Source organism: Marmota flaviventris, chromosome 10 (genome assembly GCF_047511675.1).
Source record: "Marmota flaviventris isolate mMarFla1 chromosome 10, mMarFla1.hap1, whole genome shotgun sequence".
Taxonomy (NCBI): Eukaryota; Metazoa; Chordata; class Mammalia; order Rodentia; family Sciuridae; genus Marmota; species Marmota flaviventris.
This window is the reverse complement of record NC_092507.1, coordinates 87,368,118-87,395,511: the sequence shown is the minus strand read 5'-3', so window position 1 is coordinate 87,395,511 and position 27,394 is coordinate 87,368,118. Positions and strand designations below refer to the sequence as shown.

The 27,394-nt window shown below is 33.0% G+C and overlaps 1 protein-coding gene and 1 non-coding gene across 2 annotated transcripts in view; both read left to right on the top strand.

Annotated features, from left to right (window-relative positions):
• The first annotated feature begins 9,623 nt into the window (after window positions 1-9,623).
• LOC114081411 (rho GTPase-activating protein 29-like) overlaps window positions 9,624-27,394 on the top strand; it is a 59,540-nt gene continuing 41,769 nt past the window's right edge. The window contains 2 exon segments of the mRNA XM_071618630.1: window positions 9,624-9,804; window positions 23,874-24,008. Of these exon segments, the coding sequence (XP_071474731.1) occupies window positions 9,624-9,804; window positions 23,874-24,008 (316 nt within the window).
• LOC114081414 (small nucleolar RNA SNORA40) lies at window positions 23,215-23,341 on the top strand. Its single transcript, XR_003580799.2, has one exon. It is a non-coding gene; the product is annotated as a small nucleolar RNA SNORA40 (small nucleolar RNA).

Below are 27,394 nucleotides of genomic sequence, written 5' to 3'. Positions count from 1 at the left end.
TATGTTAGTAATTTGAGTTCTCTCTCTTCTTCTCTTCGTTAGCATGGCTAAGGGTCTGTCGATCTTATTTATTTTTTCGAAGAACCAACTTTTTGTTTTATCAATTTTTTTAATAGTTTCTTTTGTTTCAATTTCGTTGATTTCCGCTCTGATTTTAATTATTTCTTGCCTTCTGCTACATTTGCTGTTGTTTTGTTCTTCCTTTTCTAGGGCTTTGAGATGAAGTGTGAGCTCATTTATTTGTTGGTTTTTTCTTTTTTTGAGGAATGACCTCCAGGCGATGAATTTCCCTCTTAAAACTGCTTTCATTGTGTCTCATAGATTCCGATATGTTGTGTCTGTATTTTTATTTATCTCTAAAATTTTTTTGATTTCCTCCTTTATGTCTTCTGTAACCCATTGATCATTCAGTAACATATTGTTCATTTTCCATGTGATGTAGGATTTTTCCTTCCTTCTTTTATCATTGATTTCCAGTTTCATTCCATTATGATCAGATAAAATGCATGGTATTATCTCCACCCCTTTATATTTACTGAGGGTTGCCCTATGGCATAATATATGGTCTATTTTTGAGAAGGATCCATGTGCTGCTGAGAAAAAAGTATATCCACTTGATGATGGTTGATATATTCTATATATGTCAGTTAAGTCTAGGTTATTGATTGTGATATTGAGTTCTATAGTTTCTTTATTCAACTTTTGTTTGGAGGATCTGTCCAATGGTGAGAGAGGTGTGTTGAAGTCACCCATAATTATTGTGTTGTGGTCTATTTGATTCTTGAACTTGAGGAAAGTTTGTTTTATGAATGTCACAGCACCATTATTTGGTGCATAAATATTGATAATTGTTATGTCTTGTTGGTGAATGGTTCCTTTTAACAGTATATAATGTCCTTCCTTATCCCTTTTGATTAACTTAGTCTTGAAGTCGATTTTATTCGGTATGAGGATGGCCACCCCTGCTTGCTTACGAGGACCGTGTGCGTGGTATATTTTTTCCCAAGCTTTCACCTTCAGCCTGTGTATGTCTTTTCCAATCAGATGTGTCTCCTGGAGGCAGCATATTGTTGGATTTGTTTTTTTAATCCATGTTACCAGCGTATGTCACTTTATTGGTGAGTTTAAGCCATTAACGTTTAGAGTTAGTATTGATATATGATTTGTACTTCCAGCCATGTTTGATTATTTATCTTTTTTTTTTAATTTAGTTTGTTTCTCCATGATTAGCTTTTCCCCTGCCCTCTGTCTTTACTGAGGCATTTCCCACTGTTGGTTTTGGTTATTGTTTTTCATTTCTTCCTCATGTAGTGTTTTGCACAAGATGCTTTGCAAAGCTGGTTTTCTGGCTGCAAATTCTTTTAACTTTTGTTTATCATGAAAGATTTTTATTTCGTTGTTGTACCTGAAGCTTAATTTTGCTGGATACAGAATTCTTGGTTGGCATCCATTGTCTTTCAGTGTTTGAAATACGTTGTTCCGGGATCTTCTCGCTTTCAGCGTCTGTGATGAAAAATCCGTTGTTAACCTTATTGGTTTACCCCTGAATGTAATCTGCCTCCTTTCTCTTGTAGCTTTTAAAATTTTCTCTTTGTTCTGTATGTTGGATGTCTTCATAACAATGTGTCTTGGCGTTGGTCTACTGTGATTTTGTGTGCTCGGTGTCCTGTATGCATCTACAATTTATATATCTGTTTCTTTTTATATTTCTGGAAAGTTTTCTATAATTAGTTCATTCAGCAGGTTGCTCATTCCCTTGGTTTGAACCTCTATACCTTCCTCTATCCCGATGACTCTTAAGTTTGTTTTTTTTATGTTATCCCATATCTCTTGGATGTTTTTCTCGTGATTTTTTACCAGCCTTTCTGAGTTGGCTAGACTCTTTTCAAGATGATATATATTGTCTTCATTATCTGACGTTCTGGCTTCTACTTGCTCCACTCTGTTAGTGATACTCTCATTTGAGTTTTTAATTTGGTTTATAGTTTCCTTCATTTCTAGAATTGTTTGATTTTTTTAATAATCTCTATCTCCTGATAAAGATGCTTATTTGCTTCTTTTATCTGTTTATGTAATTCATTTTCAATGTGTTCTTTCACTGTTTGAATTTGCTGTCTCATACCCTCTTTAAGGTTCCATTCCATCTGTCTAAGGTATTCCTTTAGTTCTTTATTTGACCATTCTTCTGATGCCTCTAGGTCCTCCTGAATATTTAGGCTGTCCTGCATTGTTTGTACTCCTTTTCATCCTTGCTTTTTCATGCTGCTCATGTTACTTCTTGTTCTGTTTGACTGCTGAGTTACTGTTTATTCCTATAAATTTATTTGATGCTTGGGAGGAAAGGTATTAGAAGGGAAGGGAAGGAGTCACTAAAGAGAATGAGAGTAAGCAGGTAGAATTCAAGGAAGGGGGAATAAGGAAAGTGAAAAGAAATGAAAAGACAAAAGAAAAAAAAATAGAAAATAAAAAAAGAAAAAAATTGAAAAAATAATAAAAAAATAAAAATTAGAATTAAAAAAAATAATAAAAAGTATTTAAAAAAATTTAAAAAATAAAAAAATGAAAATGAAAAAAAACCCAAATAATAATAAAAAATTTAATAAATGCAGTCTTAGAGTTTGATTAACTTCTCTTCCAGTAGGTGGAGCTGTGCCCACCGGGCCAAGCTTCTCCTCTCAATACACGGGAACCAATCACTATGCAGCAGCTCATCCTCCCAGACTGGGCGGGTCTCAAATCCTGAGTGCCTAGGGCCTTCTCTTGTGTCTAGTCACTTCCCCACTTTTCCTCAAGCCAGGCCCCGCTCATTGGTGACGTTCACCACAATACTGGCTACACGCCAGGTCTGCTGCTTCCGGGAGCCCTATTTTCTTGAACGACTGGGCACACTCTCCCTGTTTGCCATTCCCTCAGACCCTAAGTTTGTGGAGCTTGGGGCTGAGAACCCTCAGTGAATTTTGCTTGCCCTCCGGTAGCCACTCCCCTGAAGCTGGTGCAAGAGACCTCAGTTGTCAGCACTGGTGGGAGTGGTAGCTGGGGGTTCTGCGCTGCGGGTCCCGCGCCACTCTTGATTCCCTCGGTCTGACTATCGCGCTCACGGGAGAGCTGGGAGGGGCCCTTAAGGTTTCCCTGCTGTGTGGAGAGGGAGGGCTAGGGGGTTACACACCTGCTGCCGCCGGTTTCAATGAAGTTATCTTCTCCGCCGCATTCTGGTGACATCAATTCTCTGCCATGGTGGTATCCCATGCAAATGGCGACAGTTCGTTCCCTTTGCCTGGTGACCGATGCAACGAGTGGGTCCTGACTGTCTCTCCCAAGCCCCGTCTCAATCCTGTGGCCACTGCCTATGAAGGCTCGGTTGGTATTAACCTCCGCAGGTTCAGAAGGGCTGACCAGTTGTTTCAGCGGGATCGTTTAGTGCTGAGTCACAGCGGTTTGTCTGCGAGACACAGACAAATAGGAGCTTGAAATCAGCCGATCCGGGCTCAGTGTGTGTTCTGAGAGGCCCAGACTGTTCGCCCCAGATCCACGTCAGCTCAGCATTGCCTAGTGATCCTGAGCAAACAGCATTTAGACGGTTTACGACTCCCTATGCCCGCGCAGCTGAAGAGGTCAGAGACTTGATCTCTCCGCGCCTGCCGCCATGTTGGATCTGCCTCATTACTTTAAAAAGTTCTTTAATGCTCATCTTCAATTCCTCCCACACCTATGTACCATCCTGTACCTTAGCAATCAATTATATACTTTAGTATAATTAATTAATTAACTAATTATTTTAGTTGTTGATAGACCTTTATTTTATTTATTTTTATGCAGTGCTGAGAAATGAACCCTGTGCCTCACACATGCCAGGCAAGTCCACTACCACTGAGCCACAGCCCCTGCCCCTACTTTTTATCACTAAAGATTAGCTTTCATATTTGCTAATATTTCATGTACTTGCAATAATACTGTTACATATAAGTATTTTTTTGGGTGGAGAGGAATGATTTTGATTTAGCATAATGCTTTTGTGACTCATCAATAGTTTTTTACTGTGTAATGGATATATATTGTTAAATATAAAATAATGAGTAATAAAGTGAACTATGTAATGGACTTCTTATTATGTAATGGATATTTATTGTTAAGTAAGACTATATACCACAGTTTGTTTATCCAATCAGGGATGCTGGGTTGTTTTTAGTTTTTGACATGAAAAATATTCCTGTGAACAATTTTGAACAAGTTTTGGAGGGAGTGTATGTTTTCATTTCTTTTGTCTATATAAAAGAACAAGATTGCTGGGTTGTATGTTAAGTGAATATTTAAGTGGTTAAGAAACTGTCAGGGACCTGGTGATGTAGCTCAGTAGTAGAGTTTTCCTAGTGTGCACAAGGTCACCGGGATTGGATCCTAGTATAAAAAAAGAAAAGAAATGAAACTGTCAAATTGTTTTTCAAAGGTTTTGTGGACCTTGTAGAGCAGTGTTGTATTACAGTTATAATAGTTGTTCATCTTTATCAACATTTAGTATTTCAGTATAGCTGAAATTAAAATTTCTTGTGAAAATTTAGTGGTCTTTCAGTTCAAATTTGTAGTTCCCTAATACTAATGATGTTAAGCATTGTTTCCTATGTATTTCTCAGTGTGTATCATCTTTTGTGATGTGTCTATTCACTTTATTATTCATTATTTTATTTATTTATTTGCTTTCTTATTATTGATTTGTAAGAGAATATTCCTATGCTAATATCTTGCACTGTCTTGATTCTTGTAGCTCTACAGTAAATCTTAAAGTCAATCAGTCTATATTCTCCAGCTTTGTTCTTTTTCAGAATTTCTTTGGCTATTCCATATCTTTAACATTTTCATATAAATTTTAGAATCAGCTTGTTAATTTCTGCATAAAAACTTGGAGGGATCTTGGAATTGCCTGAAACTGTATATCATTTTGAGAGAAAAAATTTTTTAGAGTATTGAGTTTTGCAATTCTATTAATGTGGCATACCTGTCAGTTTATTCAGTTCTTTCATTTCTTGCAGTAGTGTTTTATAAATTTTAATTTAGGATTTTACACATGCTTTGTTCAACTTATCTCTAAGAATATCTTGTTTTTTGATGGTATTATAAATGGTTTTAAAAATTTTGTAGTTCAATTATTTGTTGTTAATATATTGTAGTGTATTGACTTGTATTCTGTGACCTTGCTATATTCAGTTATTGGATGTAGTAGCTTATTTATGAGTTCCTCAAGACTTTTTTTAGGAACACAGACATGTCATCTCATTAAAATGCTTTCTCCCCTTTCAGTCTGAATGCATTTTATTTTCAATCTACTATACTGGCTAAGCCCTTGGGTAATAATATTGATCCAGATTCCTAAGGGAAAGCATTATCTGTCACCATTATGATGAATAGGTCTTAGTTTTTAAAAAATTTTTTATAAATGCCTTTTGTGGGGTAGAAGAATTTCCCTTCTGTTCTGAGTTGCTGACTTTATCATGAAAGGGCATGGAATCCTGTTAGATATTTTTTTTGTGTCTTTTAAAATGGTCAGATAGTTTTTCTCTAGTGAATGTTAAACTAAGTTTGCATCCTGGGACAAAGCCTTCTTGGCCATGGTGTTGTTGGGTTTAATTTGCTAATACTGTATTGAGGAATTTGGGCTCAGTTTTCTTGTAATGTCTTTGTCTGGCTTTGCTATCTTTTTCAGTTTTAAACATGAAAAGAAGTAGAATAATAAAATTAAAACATTAATCATAATATTGATTAGAGGTATAATACAATCTGTTTTAGTACTATGTGTGTGTGTGTGTGTGTGTGTGTGTGAGAGAGAGAGAGAGAGAGAGAGAGAGAACAGATTTTGCTGTCTTATTTAGAAATTGTCAAGTTTCTTTTTCACAACGTTGGGTTACTGTTTTTTTTAATTTTTAATATTTATTTTTCAGTTTTTGGTGGACACAATATCTTTGTTTGTATGTGGTGCTGAGGATCGAACCCGGGCCACATGCATGCCAGGGGAGCGTGCTACCGCTTGAGCCACATACCCAGCCCTCTGGGTTACTAATTTGACACAGTTACTTCAGGTCTATTCTTTTTATTCAGATAGGTGAAGTGTTTTATTTCAAACTTGTCTTATGTCTTTAACTTTTGTAACATCTTTACCAATAACAGTGAAAAAATTGCCTAATTTTACTAAATTTAAAAGCTGCCAGAGGTAAACAATGACTTTGATTAAGTAAACTGCAAAAGTGATAAGATTTGTTAGGTTAATCGCTCTTCAGTTAGTGATTTACACAAGAGCTGCCCAAATAAGACACTTGAATTTTTTGTTGAATTGTTTATTTCTGTTGATGGCAAAAATTAGGTGTAATAAGAGTGCTAAAACATGATCCGAGGTTCATTTTAGAAATTACATATTTAAGGATTAACATTAGATAGGCTTGAAACTAGTTTAAGTGTAGAAAATCTATTTTTAAATAATTTGGAATTAACAAAAGAATATTGAATAGAGGAACTTTAAAAGCTATTAAAAAGTATTGGGGGTGGGGTGCTGGGGTTACGGCTCAGTGGCAGAGCACTTGCCTCGCACATGTGAGGCACTGGGTTTGATCCTCTGCACCACATAAAAATAAACAAACAAAATAAAGATATTGTGTCCATGTATAACTAAGAAAATGTTTTAAAAAGTATTGGGTTACCATATTTACAAAGAACATAATAGAAATACAACTTTTATTTCAGTTTTTTTTTTGTAATTTTGCCTTCACTCGGCTTCATTTCCTTTTTTTAAAAAAAGATAACATTTTAGAGATAGATTTTTTAAAAATTTTCTCTTTGAAATATTGCAAAAATCCAGAGTTATTTTTGTTTCTGTAAAAGTCAGTTCTAACTATATTAATTTATGTTCACTGTTTCTGCAAATTCACGATTCATTCTGCAAATAGTTTTGAGTAGTTCATTCTTTCTTTGTAAAGCACTGTGCTGTGAGCAAGAGAACAAATAATTAACAACCAAGACAAGGTCTTAATTTCTTTAAGATTCTAGTCTAAATGGTAAGATTGAATTATCTATTTGGACTGTGGAGTGATGAACAGTGTAGGATGCTCTAGAGCATTGCTAGGGGTTCTGTTCTAGTTTGGTAATGGTGGTTATGGGACCATGGGAGTAGTGCAGGAGAGTTTCTCTGAGGAAGTGATCTTGGAGTGAGATTAGAGTCAGTGATTGAAGAAGAAGGAATATTGCAGGCAAGTTGATCTGCATGTAGACTGGACCCCCAGTTGAACAATAGGTGTTTTTCAAGCTATAGTGTCATGACCCTATTGCATGTATGAAGCCAATTTAGTAACTTGAAATCAGCATTTATAAAAATGAAATTGAATAGAATGAAAAAATTCTGAGTACATCTTATGGATCCTTAGCTAGAATCTGTTTTACGAAAGATTCTTACACATACCACACACCAACATTACATACTAATATATATATTATTGTCATTTCTTGCCTGAGCTACTGCACTAATTTCCTAATGTGTGTGTGTGTGTGTGTGTGTGAGAGAGAGAGAGAGAGAGAGAGAGAGAGAGAGAACAGATTTTGCTGTCTTATTTAAAAATTGTCAAGTTTTTTTTTTTTTTTACAATGTTGGGTTACTGTTTTTTTTTAATTTTTAATATTTATTTTTCAGTTTTTGGCGGACACAATATCCTTGTTTGTATGTGGTGCTGAGGCTCGAACCCGGGCAGTAGTATAGAAGTATACATTGAGCACATATATATATTTATTTTATATATATATATATATATATATATATATATATATATATATATATATATATATATATATATATTAATAGTCATGATGTAAAACTGTTTCATACTGTGGGTTAAAGTAAACAAATACTGTTAGAAGAATGAAAAGGAGGTGTATGTGGCAGGAATGTTTAGAGCCCAGGAGTGTGATGGTACTGCAGAGGCAGGCAAAAGCCATGTCTCTCAGTCTCACAGAGCATGACATTTTTCCTTTGGAAGGGTTTAAGCAGAGAAATGACACCATTTTGAAATGGTCACATAGTTTTTCTCTAGTGAATGTTAAACTAAGTTTGCATCCTGAGACAAAGCCTTCTTGGCCATGGTATTGTTGGGTTTAATTTGCTAATACTGTATTGAGGAATTTGGGCTCAGTTTTCTTGTAATGTGTTTTTCTGGCTTTGTATCTTTTTGTTTGGTATCTTTTATGTTTGAAAAGTTTACTTACTACATTTATAATGGGACAAGAATGGTTATGGAATGATCATTAGGAAATTAGTGCAGTAGCTCAGGCAAGAAATGACAATTCACTAGTGTGGGAGAGGCAGAAATAGAAGTGGACAGACTAGAGAACTGTAATCACAGGGATAAACCAAATCTGTGGAATTGGGCATGGTGTAATAGTACATGATACAGTAATGTATCTTACAATGATTAAAATATTGCATAAAACTTTCTACTGTTAATTCATAGGAGTCCTTTGTCATTTTACATTTTGAAAGTATCCAAATATTTAAGACAAAATATTTGAAAAATCTTTTAATGATCATGCTTGTGCTAATTCCTCAAGTTGTTTCCTTTTTTATTTTAAGAAATTTTAAAAAATTGGGTCTTTTAATTCTGGAAAGTTAAAATAAGGATGAAAAAGAAACTAAGATTCTCTTTGAGTCCCAATGGGCCAGGAATAGATATTTTAACATAAAAGTTTCTAAATTTCGTGATCCCTTTTAATCCCCATGCAAACATGAGAGTAAATTGTGTAAGTCACACATTTAGAAAATATTAAAGCCAGGATTCAAATCTAACTTGTTTTTAATTCCAAAACATTGTCTTTAACATCCTTAAATTACCAGAAGTATTACTCTGATAATATGACATTTATTTGTTTAGTCAGGATACATCAGATTAAGGGGCATCCTTAGAATTTGTTTTCAACAAAAATGTTCTTTATGAAACTTAATAACCCAGAATGTCAGTGTGTGTGTGTGTGTGTGTGTGTGTGTGTGTGTATCTCACTAGAGAAAATAACTGTAATTCAACTACTTTTATGTGCTCAATGTATACTTCTATACTACTGTCTCATTTAATTCTGTAAAATATGCTCCTCAGGTAGGTGTTGTCAGGATGATTTTCTGATTTTATAAATAAGCATACTAAAGTGAAGAGGTGATTAACATCTTCTGAGGTCATATAGTAAATGATGGAGGAGGATTTTAAACAACTTTTACAATTAAAAAATGTTCTATACCTTAGGAATTAAGAGAAAGTTAAGGCAGATCTAGATTTAACTCGAAGTTCATCATCTAGCAGTAGAGAGCATAGACATATTTTTAAACCTCTAAACCCAGGTTCCTCACTTGTGAAATGAAAAGAATGATAGTTTGCATATTGGACATAGTCAGGATTACAGACACTTTTAAGAATCCACAATTCATAGTACAGTGTTTTATTCATTTGTTTTTAAAAATTAAAAATAGAATACTAAGGTAGACTATGGGCAGTTTGTGAAAACCTGATATGTTTCCCTAGCTCATGTAGTATTTGTGTTTCATTCTTTTTTGTTTTTGTTTCTTGCCCCATTAAGGATTTCAGTTTTTCTGACTTTTAAATAAGAGGATGATTGCTCACAGAAAGAAGAAGGCAAAGAAAAAGTCTGTTTCAGCATCAGGTCAACTTTCTGCTGATAAGTCCATAAGTTCCAACTTAGCATCAAGGAAGGACTACATCAAGGAGGTGTTGAATGATATCAGCGAGGTCACCCACATGTTACAATCTTTCAAGGAAGCTATTCTTTCTGGTTTGTTCACTTTTTTCTCTTAGCATACTTACTGGATAGGTTGTAAAATTTTAAATGCTAGCCTCTCTACAGATAAGTGTGTATACAATGGTAAAATTGTTCTGTTTCAGTTATTTTATGGTTAGTTTTTTACCTATGTGTTTGATGTTTACAATGTAAACCATTTTATAGTTAAATAATTGTGCAGTTGGGGCATAAATATTGGCCAAACTATATTGTTATATTGTGTGTATGTATGAATATGTAAAAACAAAGCCCACCATAATGTACAACTGTAATGCACCAATAAGAATAATAGGGGGAAATGAATAAAAGCAAAATAAAAATTAAAAAATAAATAATAGTACACTATAAAATAAAAAATTGGTAAGGCTGGGGACACAAGAGTACCAAAAAAGAAAAAGAAGTCTTTGGTTCCTCTCAGTTTGGTTCAGGATAATTTGAGACCATTGGAATCTAAACCTTCTTGTTAAAGGCAATACAGCACATTGATTGGTCTTTAATAAGCAAACTAATGTTTACAATGTAGATTGTCGATGCTTTGACCTTAATTCAGCTTTCCATATCGTTGTCGAATTTAAACTGACTGTACTTGAATGAATTTTATTCCCCAGTATTCAAACTTAATTCTGTTTTGCTGATTTGTAACCTCTTCTTAAATTAAAGACTAATCACATAATTTGTCTATTTAGAAATAGATAATAGGGGCTGGGGATGTGGCTCAAGCGGTAGCGCGCTCGCCTGGCATGCGTGCGGCCCGGGTTCGATACTCAGCACCACATACCAACAAAGATGTTGTGTCCACTGAGAACTAAAAATAAATAAATATTTAAAAAAAAAAAAAAAGAAATAGATAATAGGATTTGGTTATCCTGAAGTAAAGAGTTATGTGTTCCCTGACTTAATCATAGTACCTAAGTCTTTTAGTGTTTCTTTAATGTCCCAATTTGATATCAGTGATAATACATAGTTAAGACAGAGCTCCTGAACTTTTGTGATAAGTAGCAGTTCATTTTCATGTTCATAATGTATGTTATATGAGTGAAGATTACTCTTCACTTTCATTGTATTTATATGAGACTTCATGGGCCTTCATAGAAATTTGTGAGATTTCAACAAATCATATATATATATATTTTATTCTTAATGTATATATATCTTTCTTTCTCTCTATCTCTATCTCTTTGGTTATTTTCTGGTATGCATTTTGAAAATCAGAATCTAAAACCACATTTCATGCTTATACTAAATTTCAGAGTTTATTTCTAACCTAATTATAATGTTTAAGTTGAAATTCCTGAAATAAGTAAACTAGAATTGAAGCCTCCAAAAAAGAAAAAAATGATTATTTTTTTCTGGCCTTGAGGCTTGAACCCAGGGTATCATGCATGCAAGGTGAGTGAGTACTCTACTACTGAACAACCTCCCCAGTCCCAAAGCCTCAAAATTTTAGTGTTTGAATTTTCCTTACAGCAGCAATCATACGTTACTCTTTTGAGAGTACATTAAAAAATATGTATATAATTTATATAACATGTATATATATATATACACACACACACACACTTATGTGTGATGTGTGTGTATAAATATATGTATATATATACATATATATATGTATATATATATAAATATATGTATATATATGTATATACACACACACATACATACATACATACACACACACATATGTGTAAAATATGTTTTTTTGGGAGGGGTTCCAGAGATTGAATCTGAGGCACTTAACCACTGAGCCACATTCCCAGTCCCCCCACCCTTTTTTCTTTTGTTACTTATTTTGAGAGAGGATCTTACTAAGTTGCTTAGGGCCTTGCTAAGTTGCTAAGGCTGGCTTTGAACTTGAGATCCTGGTGCTTGGGCTCCTTGGGTATTACAGGCATGCCACCACATCTGGCTCCAGACTGTAAATATTATCAGAAAGAGGTTGATCACACTCTTGTTAATTTCAGCAGGTTCATTTTGAAGTCTAAAATGGATGATTAAATTGTGGTAAAGAGGGCTGGGGTTGTGGCTTAGTGGTAGAATCCTCTCCTTGCATGTGTGAAGCACTTGGTTGGATCCTCAGCACCACATAAAAATAAATAAATTAAATAAAGGTATCATGTTCATCTACAACTAAAAAAAAATTGTGGTAAAGATAACTTGTTATGGGGGCTGGAGTTGTGGCTCAGTGGTGGAATGCCTGGGTTTGATCCTCTGCACCATATAAAAATAAATAAATAAATAAAATAAGGGTATTTTATTGTATGTATGTAGTTGTGTCCAACTACAATTTTAAAAAAAGTTAAAAAAATCACAAGCTTTATTATAAAAATAAGATAACTTGTTATGGAAAATATCCTAAATATATTAAGTATTATATTGGTAACAAATTCCTTAGTATGATGATACATCTGCCATTTATTCAAAGGAGTATAGTTTTGTAATAAAGATTTCTTCTTAACTGGCTTAATCATTTAAAACTTATTTTTAAGTTTGCCTATAGTAAATTTTGTTCTCTTTGATGTACATTTTATTACTGGGTTAATTTTTAAGGTGAAATTTAAAATAATGCATTCAATGACAAATAATTTACCTCAATTTAGGGTAAAACATGATGCTACTTAATATATTAATGGAAGTACATTTTTTAATAATATAAATAGGATTTTTAGTTAGAATTTGTGTTTGTTGTTTTTTTCCTTAGGAATTATATACCTTTTAACATCCTCATCTTACATAGGTATCCCTTGTTTCACAGATTTTAAATAGTGGTAATTTAAAACAAGTTGAACCACTCCTTATTGGCAAAAAAATTTTGAGTTTTAATTTTTGAGTAGACAGTTCAGATATAGGAAAGAACTGAGGATAAGAAGCTGATCCTCAGTGAGTAAAGAGAAAAATGGTAACAAGATACAGAAGGAGACCACCCTTCAGATAAAAGGATATACAGGGGGAAAAATTTATTCACTGTAATTTAAGTTTAAAAATTTGTATGGACATTATCCTTTTAATAATAAGCATTCCAGTACTTAAATAACAGATGTGTCATCAGTAATTAAAAAGCTTGTAAATTAATTTTTAAAAACTGTGGAAAACAATTTTTTTTGATAACCAATTCTCATACTAATGAGATTGATTTTAATGCTTGGTTTATCAATCAGGTTTTAAAAGATACATGTATACCATGTCAGAATGAGTTTTGAATTTTGTAAGAACTTGTTTTCTCTGTCTTTGGAAAATTGTTGTCCATATCTGAAAATTACTGTTTAATTAATTTGGCTAGAACCTTTTTGTTTTTGTTTTCCTTAAGTGAGGAAGTATATACAAACATAAATGAACCCCATTATAAAAGATCAGGAGATTGCTATATAATAATATGCTTGTGTTTAAGTTTGAGCATGATTTTCAGCTTCTTAGAATATCAGATTATTTCTTATTTACTTAATAGAGTTATTATAAAATATAATCTTCAGGCAAACAGTTAAAATGTTTAAAATGCTGTAACTCTTTGAGGTAGTATTAATTACATACATTTCTATAGACGTGGACCATGTGTATTGAGAACTATTCCTTGACTTCTGTAGTTACCACTACAGCAATAAACAGTGGCCAGACAGCAAAGAGCTGTTTCACTGTTCTCTTGGTGTGAAGGAACCTTGTCAGTATTTTGCCAGAGACGCTGCCAGTGCTTTGTCTTCTGCCTTCAAAATTCTGGCATTGTTTATTACCTTTTAATTCACATTTGTTAGCTATTAAAAAAACTGAAAAGTTAACCTTTAAGAATAAAAAATGTGGATAGACAAATCGCCTTTTGGTCTAATCAGAATACCCTTTTTTAATGTATACTTTAGTTATAATGAGGCAGTAATACTCAAATTCACTTGACTTTGCCTCAGGTGTTTAATCCTACTGTTGAGGATAGACTTAGATAAGTAGCTTTGTGATTGGTTTATGGTCATATTTTCATTTACCCAAATGAGTTGTAAAAATGATCATTCCAGACCCCCAATTCTAAAATGCAAAGCTGTTTTTGAGTACCATGGCAATAGAAAAAAATGTTTCCAATTTTAGAGCATTTGGATTTTCAGATTAGGAATGCTGAACTGGTGAAGTCTATGCAAGTATTCTAAAACCTGAAAAATTCCAAAATCTAAAATATTTCTGGTTCCAAACATTTTGGGGATACTCAAGCTCTACATTTGTACATGGTGTTTTCCATTTTACAGAATACCTGCATATGCAAAGAAATTTATTCATTTAGTACCTATAAAGGCAAGTACTTTTAGCCACATTTTACCAATAAGGTGTATGTATAACTAAGATTGTATGATCTTTGTCAGCTTTTTATTGCTGATAAATAATGACCTTATTTGGAGCCCCAGAAGTCATTAATACAGAATGGTATATTCTTTCTAGCCTATTGCACTTGCCTTGCATGGCAGGCACTCTATAAAAGCACTGCTGTGTTTTCATTTTTCACTAGCCAATTCTGTACTCTCTGGGGATTGTCTAAATTTGCACTGTCCATCCGATATGGTAGCCATTAGATATACATGACTGTTTAAAGTAAAAACTTCACTGCTCAGTTGCAGTAGCCACCTTTTACATGCTAAGTAGTACATGTTTCTAGTGGTTACCATATTAGAGAGTAAAGATACAGAAAATTTCCATTATTTCCGAAATTTCTGTTGGATAGTGTTGATGGAGACATTTGGTCTTCATAATTATTGAGACTACTGAGATGAGTTCTTGCATTGTAAATATTCGTTTTATTTCTAAGCATTTTTTAAAAACCTAGAAAAGTTGTTTGATAACAATAAGCAAATGTTTAAGTTTTTTTTTTCCCAATAGAAACAGAAGTCCATTTAAAATCCCCTTTTTTTGAGTTGTTCCTGGAGTGTGTCAGTTTTATTCCCTTCTTGATTTGAACCATCAGGTACTTTTCTAGCTAGGTTATGTAGTGATTTAGTGGCAGTAAAGGATGGCAGAAAAAACTTTCCCAGAGAATCGTATCATCCAGGTTCTAGACCTAGTTCTGCTACTGCTTTGGAATATGTCTTAAGTCATATAATCATTTCTTAAGAATGAGCTACTTGGACAAGGTTCTGTCAGTCTTATGATTTTATGAATCAGAATTTGACTCAAGTTGGAGATTATATATCATTTTGAATACTTTTCAGTTTGAAGCTGAAAAACACAGTCAAGTACTCATTTTCAAATTATAAAATACATATCATAAGGTATCCCCTCTCCTCCCCAGGCTCTAGAATGTTCTCATGACTTTTGTGATGATAAATTTTCACAATAGCTATCTATGAGAGATTTGAAGACTTATGAAATCACTCCATTCTTATTTCAATAGGATAAGTAGTTTGGTGATTCTCTTTCTACTGCTTAGGTGCAGGGTGAGATTGCCCTGAAGTCTTAAACATGTAGCAGATATAGAATTTGAAGTTTTATATCTCATCCAGTGTCATTAAGGTACATTATGAATAATTACAGGGATAAAATTACATCTTATTATTAAATCATTGGAGGTATTCACTTATGCATATATACTTTGTTTTTAATTATAATACTGTAGATTAATGTATGTGCAGTGTAAATACTAGTTCAGGGTTATGGTTGTTCCCTGAGGAAAAATGTCTTCCGAATTTCAAATAATAGATTTATAAATGTTCTTCTAGCTTATTCAGTAGTTTAAAAGTATACCTTGTGACATATCTTCCCATTTCCAGGTAAAGTATAAATTAAGGAAGTTCAAAGTCTGTGTATTTTAAAGATGTAAGTCTTTTTAAATTAGGCTTGAAGGAATAGTGCAGAATAGCTCATTTCTTTTTTCTTTTTTTTTTCTCTTTTTTTACTACTCGGTGCTTGGAAGTGTTAAGTGCCATTATAAAATATTAGAAGGAGAAACACCAGTCTAATATTTCTTATAGGTTTTTTGTTTTGATTATGTAATGCTATTGTAAAATGGATTTTAGTGAAAGTTTACTGTTTTAATTATGGTGCCTTATTGTTTTTTGGTTTGTCTTGTAAATAGGCAAGAAAGAGATAAAAATTCATCATCAGTTTCAGATAAACTAGTTAAGTTCCTGGATTTTTAAAAGTGCTTTATAATTTTAAGAAGCTTATTTTGTAAAACCATAACTGATCTTATAAGTGATAGCTTCTGATAAATTCTAGATCCTAGATTTTATAGAACTCTAGTGGAAAGAAGTATGTTAACTTTCTAAGGAAAATTTTATTAAATAGTAGGAGTGAAATGAAAAGCTTAATGCCATTAAATGTTCTGTTGTGAAAGGTTCTGCATAAATTTGTACTTTCAATTACTTGTCTTAAGATTAACTAAGTCCGTCCCCATTACCCCCAGGGTGAATATACAGTAAGTTAGGTAAATTTTTTCCCCAGGAAAATTTCAGTGTTAATTTTACCTCACTGATAATCTTAATTTAGCCTCATAGTGTGCCACAAATTTTGTGGGAATTTCGAAAACTTAAGTTGCTAGCCTCATGTGTTGTGCTGTCTTCTAGAAGTCATCCTCTTTAGAAGTGATTTCTAACAGGTATCGCTTAGGAGAAATGAATGTGAATGTTAATAGGTTATGACTTAGAGACAAAAAGAAGTGAAATGAATCTTTGAAGAATGAAGTATGAAATACGGGTAGCTCATTTAGTACACCTCTACCAGTTCTTGGGGATTGTAGTCCTCTTCTGTGCTTGCCTGGAATGGTTTTCAAAATTTAATAATATATATAGTAACAACTGGCATAGTTGTGGAAGTTAAATCAAATATTGTGGGATATGTCATTAAGCTTTAACTTCTTTAACCATGTGGCAATGTATTATACTAGGAAATATAAACTTTAGAGTCAGAAAACCTGAGGTTGGAATCCTCATTTCCCTACTTGCTAGTTAGCTCTAACCTTTGTGCCTGGGTTTCTACAATTGTTAAAAGGAGATAACAGTTATGTACATCACTGGATTTTTGTGGTAATAAATGAGTTTAGAGCAAGTGTTTAAAAGTGTCACCAGTTGTTGTTTTTACAGTCCCTAGGTAACTGGATAAAGCTGCTATTCCTCAGGTTTCATTTCCTATAAATTCAAAAATTATTATAGCAAAAAAAATAGGAGTTTCCTAGTGATGAGTTCTGATGCTTTTTTCCTCCTTGGTCTTTTCATTCCTCTCCTCAGTTAGATTAAGCAGAATTAACAAGACTGATTTTAAAAGTATTGTCAGTATTTTTTTAATAAAGGAAAACATTTTTAAATTTTATTTACTTAAATATTTCCACGAAATGTTTGCAATATAAACGATGTGGTATTGTGTTAATACATGAGAACCAGACAACAGAGTTGGCCAGTCTGTTTCCATTTGATAAGCTGAATGAAGCAGAAAATAAATGGCTCAAATAGGCAAAACAATAATTAAAAGTCAGGTTAGCATCTTACAGGGGCAGTAGATAAACATTGGGATACTTTTTTATTGTTCTAGATAATTGGTGTTAAGACTTTGTTTGAATTTTATTATATTAATATCTTTAATACCTTTGTAGTATTAATTAAGCTTTATTACATTTACAGTGTGGCCACTATGACTTTAAAAATTACCCTGTCTTAATTATAGAACAAAATTAAATACTATAAATTGACAGATATAGAAGTATTTTTATAAAATATATGCTTAATGACTATTTTATTTCCAAGTAATTTATTTAGATTTCACATATAAAATGAAATTGGAACTTTAATGTATCTTTTTCATTAACTAAAACATTGAGATTTGGCTATAAATATGTTTGTTACTGAATATACCTGAGGCATATTCGTTTTCAAAGATACTTAGTTTGGATGGCTTACAGATTTACTAATAATAATCATTATTTGTATATTAAGACTATAAGCAATTCATTTCTATTAATTTATTTGATGTTCACAACATAAGGTAAAACAAATATTCTTACCAATTCTCTCTTACTGATGATGACTAAGATCAGAGAAGCCAAGAGTTTTGTATATTGTCATTTCAAGGCACTAGTAGATCAAGGATTTCTTAGTTATTTTTAAGTCAGTTATTTATTAGTCAGTCAGTTATTTTTAGTGCAGTTATTTTTAAGTCTTTTGTCTTCTAAGCAGTCACTTTATTCAGTATTGGGAAAAAACAGTTACTGCCTCTTGCTTTACTCAGTTGTGTGACTGTTTTATTTTATTTTATGGGGGCAGGGTAGGGAATATTTAGTGCTGGTGAACAAGCTTTTTAAACTCCTTGAAACTTTTTTTAAGTTATAGTTTTAATTTAGAGGCATTTTGCTTCATTGAAGAGAACTTAAATCTATGGGGAAAAGAATATTTGGTAAAAACAGAACCTTTGTATTTTTTAAAAAAATTATTTTTTTACTTTTTATGGCACAGATAGTTGAGGGCTTGCTAATTTATGAAGTCCCAGGTAAAGTATTACCAGAATATACTGATATTCTAGTTATTGACCCTTCTGCCCAAATTTATAGGAAAGTTTATGAATCTGTGATTAACATTTTATTTAGTTGACCTGTTCATTGTGGTTGATTTATATAGGCTTCAGAAATATTTTTAATCATAGGAATTGGAATTATTTATTTTATGATGCAATTTATTAGTCTTTCTGTAACATTTTTCTAAAAAAAACTAAGTAACTGTTTTTGTTTTGGAACAAATTTAATATCTTTTTATGAAGACTTCTTGTAGGAAAAGGGGGAGTAAGTATTTTTTGCTGACAGTTATTAGAGTGTTTTGCAATTATTTTTAAGAAAACTTATAGCAGCGATTCTCATAACACTTGTTAAAAAAATTACTGAGAGTCCCAAAGAGTTTTCATTTGTGTATTTTGTATCTATTACATATTAGCTACTATACTGGACATTAAATCTGAGAAAATTTAAAGATATTTAATAATTTCAAAATATATAACATATATTAATGTCTATATATTTGATTTCCTTGACTCTGAGAAGGCTAGAATTTATTACCCTGGTTTATCTAGACATTTAGGTCATTAGTATTTTGTAGTTCTTACTTAATATCTTATACTAATTTTGAGTATTGGTGGTGGTTATTGACAGTCATTTAAAATCAATCTCTTTTGGTGAGACTTCAAAATAAAACAATATATTCTTGAGTATTCCTCAAGTATATTAATATCTGTTGATTTTATTGTCAATATTAGAAATGACTATTTTCTCTTTGAAGACTATTAATCAGCGTTGGGTCATTAAATGATATCTATAAAGAAAAGTTTATTTTGATTCATAGTCTATTATCAACTTAACACCCCCATGGTTTGGGGCCTGTGGAGAGGCAGCATATGATTGTGGGAGTGCATGGTAGAACAAGTCGAGCTACAGAACAAAAGAGGAGAGGGGAGGAGAGGAGAAAGGGAATGGACTGGGATCCCACAGTCTCCTTTAAGGACATATCTCCAGTGATGCAGGCCTTCCTTCTAAAGATTCCACCACCTTCCAGTAGTGCCATGCTGAGAACCAGTATGGGCCTTTGGGGAGTATTTAGCACTACCATAGATTAGGTTTCAAAAAGAATCCAGTACAATTCTCTGTGATGATCATCACTCAACCTTGGTTTTGGTAAACAGCCAGAAATATTATCATAGACTAGCTTCCTAGTATAACGAAGAGACTTGTCGGTGCAAAACTGGGATAACATTGAAAGTCTGGAGTGTTTTACAGATTTTTTTTTACTATCAAGTTGTATTATTTTCCCAAAAGTTTCTTTTATTTCAGTGCTGGATTCTGTTTCAGAGCCAAACTTTGTAACCTATATCTTCTGTTGCTTAAGATAATAGGAACTGCAAATGTTGATAGAGGGCTTACTATGTTCCAGCCACTGTTCTAAGTGCTTTATGTGTTTTAACTCATTTACTCTAACAACTCTATGAAGTAACCCTTTTTGTCTTCTCTCTTTCTCTCTTTACGTTGTGTATGGACTCAATTCCTTTATTTGTTTTTATGTGGTGCTAGGATCGAACCCAGTGCCTCACACTTGCAAAGCTAGTGTTCTACTGCTGAACCACAACTCCATGCCCTCACTGTCTTCTCTTTATAGGTGAGGAAAGTAGGCACAGAGAGATTAAGTAACTTGCCCAAGTTTCTCAGCCATGGAGGCAGAATTTGAAGTCAGGGAGTCTGGTTCCAAAGGCTGTACTTTTTAACCACTGTGCTATATTGGCTTAACTAAGTAAACTTAACATCCACAATTATCAAATAGTTGTTTTTTTAATTAATATAATTCATTAAGCTTTATATTCAAATTTACCCTAAGGATTAAAAATTATAAATGATTTTTAAAAATTAGGTTTATGGGGAAAATTCCAGCTGTACATAAAATTCCTAAAATCTTTGACCAGCTTGTATTTCACTTTTAAAGCAGACTTTGTTTTTTAGAACAGTTTTAGATACAGAAAAATTAAGAAAGTGTATGGAGTTCCCATACAAGCCTATGCCCAGTTTGCCTTATTTTTATAAGAATTAATGAACCAATATTTGACAGTAAACAAGAGTAATGCTACCTTATTATTGATCAAAGTTTATAGTTTATTAAAATTTTATAGATTTCCCCAAATGTCCTTTTTTGTCTTTTAGGATCCTATTACAGTACATTTAATTGTCATGTCTCTTTAGGTTCTCCTTGGCTCTTAAGTTTCTTGGACTTTCCTCATTTTTGGTGAGGAAAGTTTCAAGGAATACTGGCTAGATATTACATCACATGCCCTTTGGTTAGAATTTTCTGATGTTCTCATGATTAGACTGAGGTTGTAAAACAGTAGGGGAGAGATTACAGATGTAAAGTGTTTTTTTCATCACATCATCTCAAGGGCACTTGCTACTAACATGATTTGTCATTGTTGTTAACCTTGATCAAATGTCTTGTGTGGTGTTCATCAACTCTTGCACAGTGAAATTACTGTTTTTATCCTCCCACGAATAGGGTACTCTTTGGAAGAAATCACTATGCATACCTCTCTGAGGGCAAAGTTATCTACATAAAGCATTTAGTATTCTTTTACACAAGAGGTTTGTTTCTTCTCAATTTATTAATTTATTCAGTCATTTATGTCAATATGAATGTATGGATGTTTATTTTATACTATAGATATAAAGTCAATACTATTTATTGCTCCAATTATTCCAGCTTTGGACAGAGGGAACCTTTTCAGTTGAATTTTATACACCTTTGAACATACCCTTCTAACTTAAAAAAAATTTTATTATTGATGCATTATAACTATACATAATGGTGGGGATTCATTATGCCATATTTGGACATGCATATAACATCATTGACCACTCTTTTCTCCTGCACCTCTCTTTTCCTTCCCCTCCTCCTCCTGATCTGCTGACTCTAATAATCTTTTTATTATTATTATTATTATGTCAATTAGTACATTACAAGCAGGATCCATTGTGGTATATTCACACATGGACATAGCATAATTTGATATATTTTGTTCCCTTGATACTTCTCCATGCCCTTCCCTCCTTGTACCCTCTTTATTCCCTTATTTCTGGAACTACATGATGCTTTTGACTTCAGCTTGTATATTTTCTGCCCCTGCCCTACAATTAGTCATTTCTCCAAGGAGTTCTGATGCCTTTTATTGGAGAATGGTTCAGGTACCAAGACCTGTGTGCTAGGTATACTTGTTGCTACTGAGGTGTCATTTTTTTAGACCCTCTTAGCTGACAGCAAAGAAATACATATGTCTATGCTGATCCATGTGTTTATACACACATATCCATAAATATTTCTATATGTAACAATTTATATCAAATCGAATATCAGTTCTTACTGAAGTTTCCAACTTTGATCCATCACTACTTGGATTATTATAATCTCCTATTTATTTTATTTCTAAATTCCACTCTAATAATGAGATGCCTGGCTTCCACCGTGTTATCCATTTATTCACTTGTTCAGTTCCAGTGTACATCTATAATGGTGTCAGTTGTAAATCAATTGGAGTACAGAACTCAAGAGTATTTCCTTTGCCTTTAGTCTTACTCATTTAGTCTACTTTCCAGAGTTAATTAAACCAGCACTTAATCTCCTGGTTTGTTTCTTCTGTCAATAAAATTTGATAGATGAATGAATCAGATTTTTTTCCTGGAAGGCACTGTTTTCTCTCTTGCTTCTAGCACTACGTGGACCACTCTTTGTTGCTTCTCTCTGAATTCTCTTTGCCCTGATATGCCCAGCTCTTTATCTTGTCTGCCCAGCACCCCTGCCCCTTGCACCTTTATTCCACATTATAAACACATTTATTTCACTCTCGATGGTGCTGTTAATAAATTGAATATATTATGAGTTATGTTGGAATATTTTTTATTTTTTATGCTATAGATAGCATTTCATTTTGGTGTCTTAACATTTCTGAAAAATGAATAATTTGTTTAATGATTATCTTTCAACATTTCTTCAAAACACGAATATACATTTAATTATAACACCACATTTAAAAAATATTTTTGGTTTTTAAGCTGAACTGTTTCAGTAGGGAGGCAGTATAACATTAAGAGCATGGATTCTGGAATTATGTGTGCTGACTTTAAATTATGGCTCTACAGTTTAATAAATCTGCACAATGGAGAATTTGGGGTTTTATAGCTAATAGGATCATGAACATTAAATGGGGCAATATATCTTTTAAGCATGTTTAAGAGTGTCTATCATATGCTGAGCACTTAAATAAATATTAACCATTAAATGCTAATGCGATGTAAGGTCAAGGAAAGGAGAATCATAGCATATTACTATGTTTAAGATGATTATCTTTGCAAACTTCTGAAGATTACTTCAGAGCCTTAAAGGTAGGTTGATAATACATACTTGTTTGCCTGGGATGATAATCCAGAATATGCCTGTTATGTTAGCATGATTATGAAGAGCATCCTCCTTTTTACTCACTAAAGTATTTTGGTTCGGACAAATTATATGATCACTTAATTTTCGGGGGCTATAAAACTCTTATCTGCATCCCTCTGACAGGGATGGTATAAATGAGCACAGGAGGCTAGGATTAGACTAGTGGGTCCTGGGAAATTTGCACATCTAAGAGGATAGCACTGCTTCACTCCAGCTGCTGAGGAAGATAGTAGGCCTGGTATAATACAATCTTGCATTTTTTAGAGTAGGCAGAAATCTGGAAAATTTAAAGTGATTCACCCAATTTTTCATCATTAGCAACTGATAAAATTTTTCTGAAAAGCACAAAAATTCATTAAAAATCTATGCATTTGATCATACATAATTTATATTACAGTTTTAAAATATGCAGGACAAATGATGGTCTTTCCATATAGCCTGAGAGTTACTGCTTCCAATAACTGATAATTCCTTAATGGAAAGAATTAATTCTAGTAGCATTTGTGTATGTTTTTGTTTAACTTGTGGACAAAGACTTGTAGACAAGTGCAAAAATAAATCCTCTTTTGCAACCCAGAACTCATTGTTCAGTATGAGTTTTGATAAATATAAGTAGGTATATTGTACCTAAGATAGCTTAAAATGATGGGATATTGATAAATGAAAAGGTTGGTCCTAAGACTAAAAAGTTAATAAAAAGAACAGATCATGAGAAAAAAAAAAAGAATTACTTCTAATGTGGAAACTGAACATGTATTTTAAAACAAACTAGTTATGCAATTATATCAAACTTTTTAGAACTTTTAACATTGTTACCACATATATTAACTATATGATAGTAACAACTGTAAGACAGGAAATACTTTATATGGTTATTTCAAAGAAAATCTGGAAAGCATATGTAGACGGAGAAAAACTGAAAAAAGTAGCACTAAATTGACCATAATTGTCTTTGAAATCATTAATGAATTAAAATGACCAAGAATTTTCTGAAGGCAACATAACTGCAGTAGTAGAAATAGAAGCAAATGTGTAGTAGGCAACAATTGTGGGATGCTTTCTAATGCCTTTCACTTGAAATGTATTTCATGTGATCTTTTGTAGCTTAGACTTCCAGAACTTTTTTTTGGATACAATTTTTTTTCCTTTTTTAAGATTGCTTTAAAGAAGTCATTGATATACGTCTGGATGAACTTCTCGATGTTTTAACATCTGTAATTAATAAGCATCAGAACCTCAATTCTGTTGATATCCAACATGCTGCAGAAATGCTTGCTGCAAAAGTGAAAGGTAAGGATGATATATTAAAAATGGGTTGCTTGGTACAAAAAGTATCCAGTGAGACACTTTAGTTCATAGTGACTGTATAACCATCTCTTCTGATGGCATTTGTATGAGGTGTATCAGTAAAGAGTTATATATACTTGGATATTTAAATACTTCCACTAACTCACACCTACAGCTTTCTTCCTCTTAAAAATGAAAATTTAAGGGGACTGGGGATGTGGCTCAAGAGGTAGCGTGTCGCCTGGCATGTGTGCGGCCCGGGTTCGATCCTCAGCACCACATACAAACAAAGATGTTGTGCCCGCTGAAAAACTAAAAAATAAATATTAAAAAATTCTCTCTCTCTCTCTTTAAAAAAAAGAAAATTTAACTTGTCAGTGAACACTGTAAAACTTCTAACTTAAACCAAACAACTGATGTTTAAAATTTGAACTTTATGAATGAGTTCACAATATATTGAGGTAGTTTGTTAGTGTACAGGTGTCTTTGTTATGTGAGGAAGAGTGGTTTTAGAAAACGTTCAATTGTAGCGATTCCAGTTTGTAAAAGTAACCAAGTGGAGAACAAGAACAAGACTTACTTTATGATTTGAAATGAAATTAAAATTGTAAAATAAGTTTAACCGATATATGTATATGAGTGTGAGCTCTCACATAGCATATATGTGCTAAAACAGTCAAGAATTGGGACTCTCCACTGAAATGGCTTATCACTCAAAATCATTAAAATGATTCTGGGCTGCAACATATAAGAATTGAGAGTGAAGAGGGAGTATTTAGGTCAATTAGGAGACTGTTAGAAGTAATGGGCAAGATAAGAATTGAAGGTCTGATCTAAGGCAGAAACTGGGATGTGGTAGTGGGTAGGTTGTTGATTGTCATCTAGGGGGGATAGATGTGAACTGACAAAACCAGTTGAACATATTAGGGGTTATGGAGAAGTCTGGAGATGGAAAGTGTGGACTTGGGAATTGATGTATAGGTGGTAGATATTTTAAGTGGGAAAAATGGGTAGTTTCTCGTGTGGCTTTTAAAAATGTGCTTAAGTAACCAGATTTGTTTTTAAATAGATTGTTTACAAGTGCTATTTAACTCTATTTAGGGAAATTTGTGTCTAGAGAGAGTAAATTTCCATGCTTGGAAATAGCGGCCTAGTTCAATAATTGTCAGTGGCTACTGTGTGCAGTCAGGACGTCATGGGGAAGGAGTGCTTGTGGTTGGTGTCCACAATCCAGAACAGATGAAGAGAATGGTCTCTCAGTTGCCTTGGAGATCCTTTTTATCTTTGAGGTAAAGTAATCTTTTGAATATGATTTCCCACGGTGACTGTCTTTACACTTGGGATTGTTACTGTTTTACTTTTGCATTGGGTGAAACTTAAAAGAGGAAGATTACTTGTGAAATTTATTCTTTCAGCAAGAATTTGTGAGACTAGAAAACTTTAAAAACTGTTCTCTTTGGAGGTAGGTTTACATGTTTTTAAATAAAACCTTCTTCCCTGTCCTTGCTCCTAATGTTGAAGCCCCCTAAAAATATATTGATATTGTAAATGCAAATATTCAGTGGTCTGCAAAATAGAGATCAGAGCTTATTTAATTCTTTGATTTAATGACAATTTAGTTTTCAAAACCTGAAAAGGCAAGATATAGGTGGAAGCCATTTTTAAATGTCTGTTCTGTGCCAAGTAATCTAAGTGCTTTGCATACTTCAATCTTTGCAAAAACCTGTAAATGTACATTTTTGTTATGCTTATTTCAGAGAGAACTGTTAAGAAAAACTCTTATATGGTAGGATAAAAAAGCTGTAGATGTATGAAGATCATTCAGTCTTAACCCCCTGATTATATTTTAAATAAACAACAGTGACCTAAATAGTTGACTTGTTTAGAGTTCTTACCCATCAAATGCATTTTTCGAATTTGTCAGACTGCCCAAACAAAAACAAACAACCCACCCCACAATACAGAATACCTTCAGAATCTGTTGTGTATATAATATTTGTGTTCCTCAGTTCTGAATGTATGAAGTGCATCCATTTCCTATGCATAAGACATGAGAAATTGAAATCTTTAATTCCTCTTACTTGTTATTCTAAATATGAAATTTACTTTGTCATAACTTTAGAAGAAAAATTCTTAGTTTTCCCCCATTCATTATAGTAATGATTTGTATTTCCTTCATCTCCTTCTGTTTCCAAGCAGGAAGTTCAGTCTGACAAAATATTTGCAATGTGGTAAGAGAGATACAGGCTATTTTTGAAGCAGAAAAAGACATTTTCAGAACTCAGGAATTTATGCTGCATTTAGTAGTTGTTTTTTAATTTATTTAGGAAAATTTTAATATGTAATAGAAAAAGAGGTTTTATTTAGGTTTTTCATGATCTGTATTTTGCCCTACATTTATAAATTGGCAAGCAGAAAAATAAGCCTTAATTATACCCCTAAGATTATAGAAGTTTCATGTTTTCTTTCTATTCTTCAAACTTGATTTTTTCAATATGCAGTTCATATACACAATTAAATGCAAATTGTGTAAGAGGGTATTCACCAATGAAATTTTTTTTTTACCTAAACCTCTTTGCCTACCCATATCTTTCCCTAGATAAGCAATAACTAATACTGCTTTCTTGTGCATCTTTCCAGAGATATATTATACATATACAAGCAAATACATGCATGTATTGTTAAATTCTGACAAATGCACATTCCTGTGAAAACGTCATTATAGTCATGATAATGCTTACTCCCATTATAATCCTCTACCTCTTCTTTCACAAATTTTGGTCTTTTATTTTCATTCTCATTTGGTTCAAAATACTTTCTAATTTCTCTTCTTTTTTGACACATGGGTTATTTAGAAGTTTGAGATTTAATTTTCAAGTATTTGGGAATTTCACAGAACACTTCTATTATTTATTCTTGTTTTAATTCCAGGTAGTTGCAGAACGTGTTTTGTCTGATATGAATACTTTCAAACTCAGTGTGAGACATGTTTTATGGTCTATAATATGAACTGTGTTGGTAAATATTTATTTGAAAAGAACTTGTGTTTGCTATCACTAAGTGGAGTGCTCTATAAATGTCTGTTTTGCCAAGGTGGTTGACAGTATCATTCAGCTGTTCCTACCCTTACTCATTTTCCATCTGTGTGTTTTGTCAGTTGCAGGGAAGGCTATTAAAATCTCTGGCTATCTTTGCTTCATGCATTTTGAAGCTCTGTTTATTGGATGCATAAATGTATAGAATTGTTAGGTCCTCTTGATAAATTGACTCCTTCATAATTATTAAACAAGGTTGTATCCATCTGTGACTCCCCGCCTCACTGCCCCCTGTAATTTCCTTTGCTTGTGAATCCATACTATGTAATATTAGACAGTAAAGTAAGGCAGTTG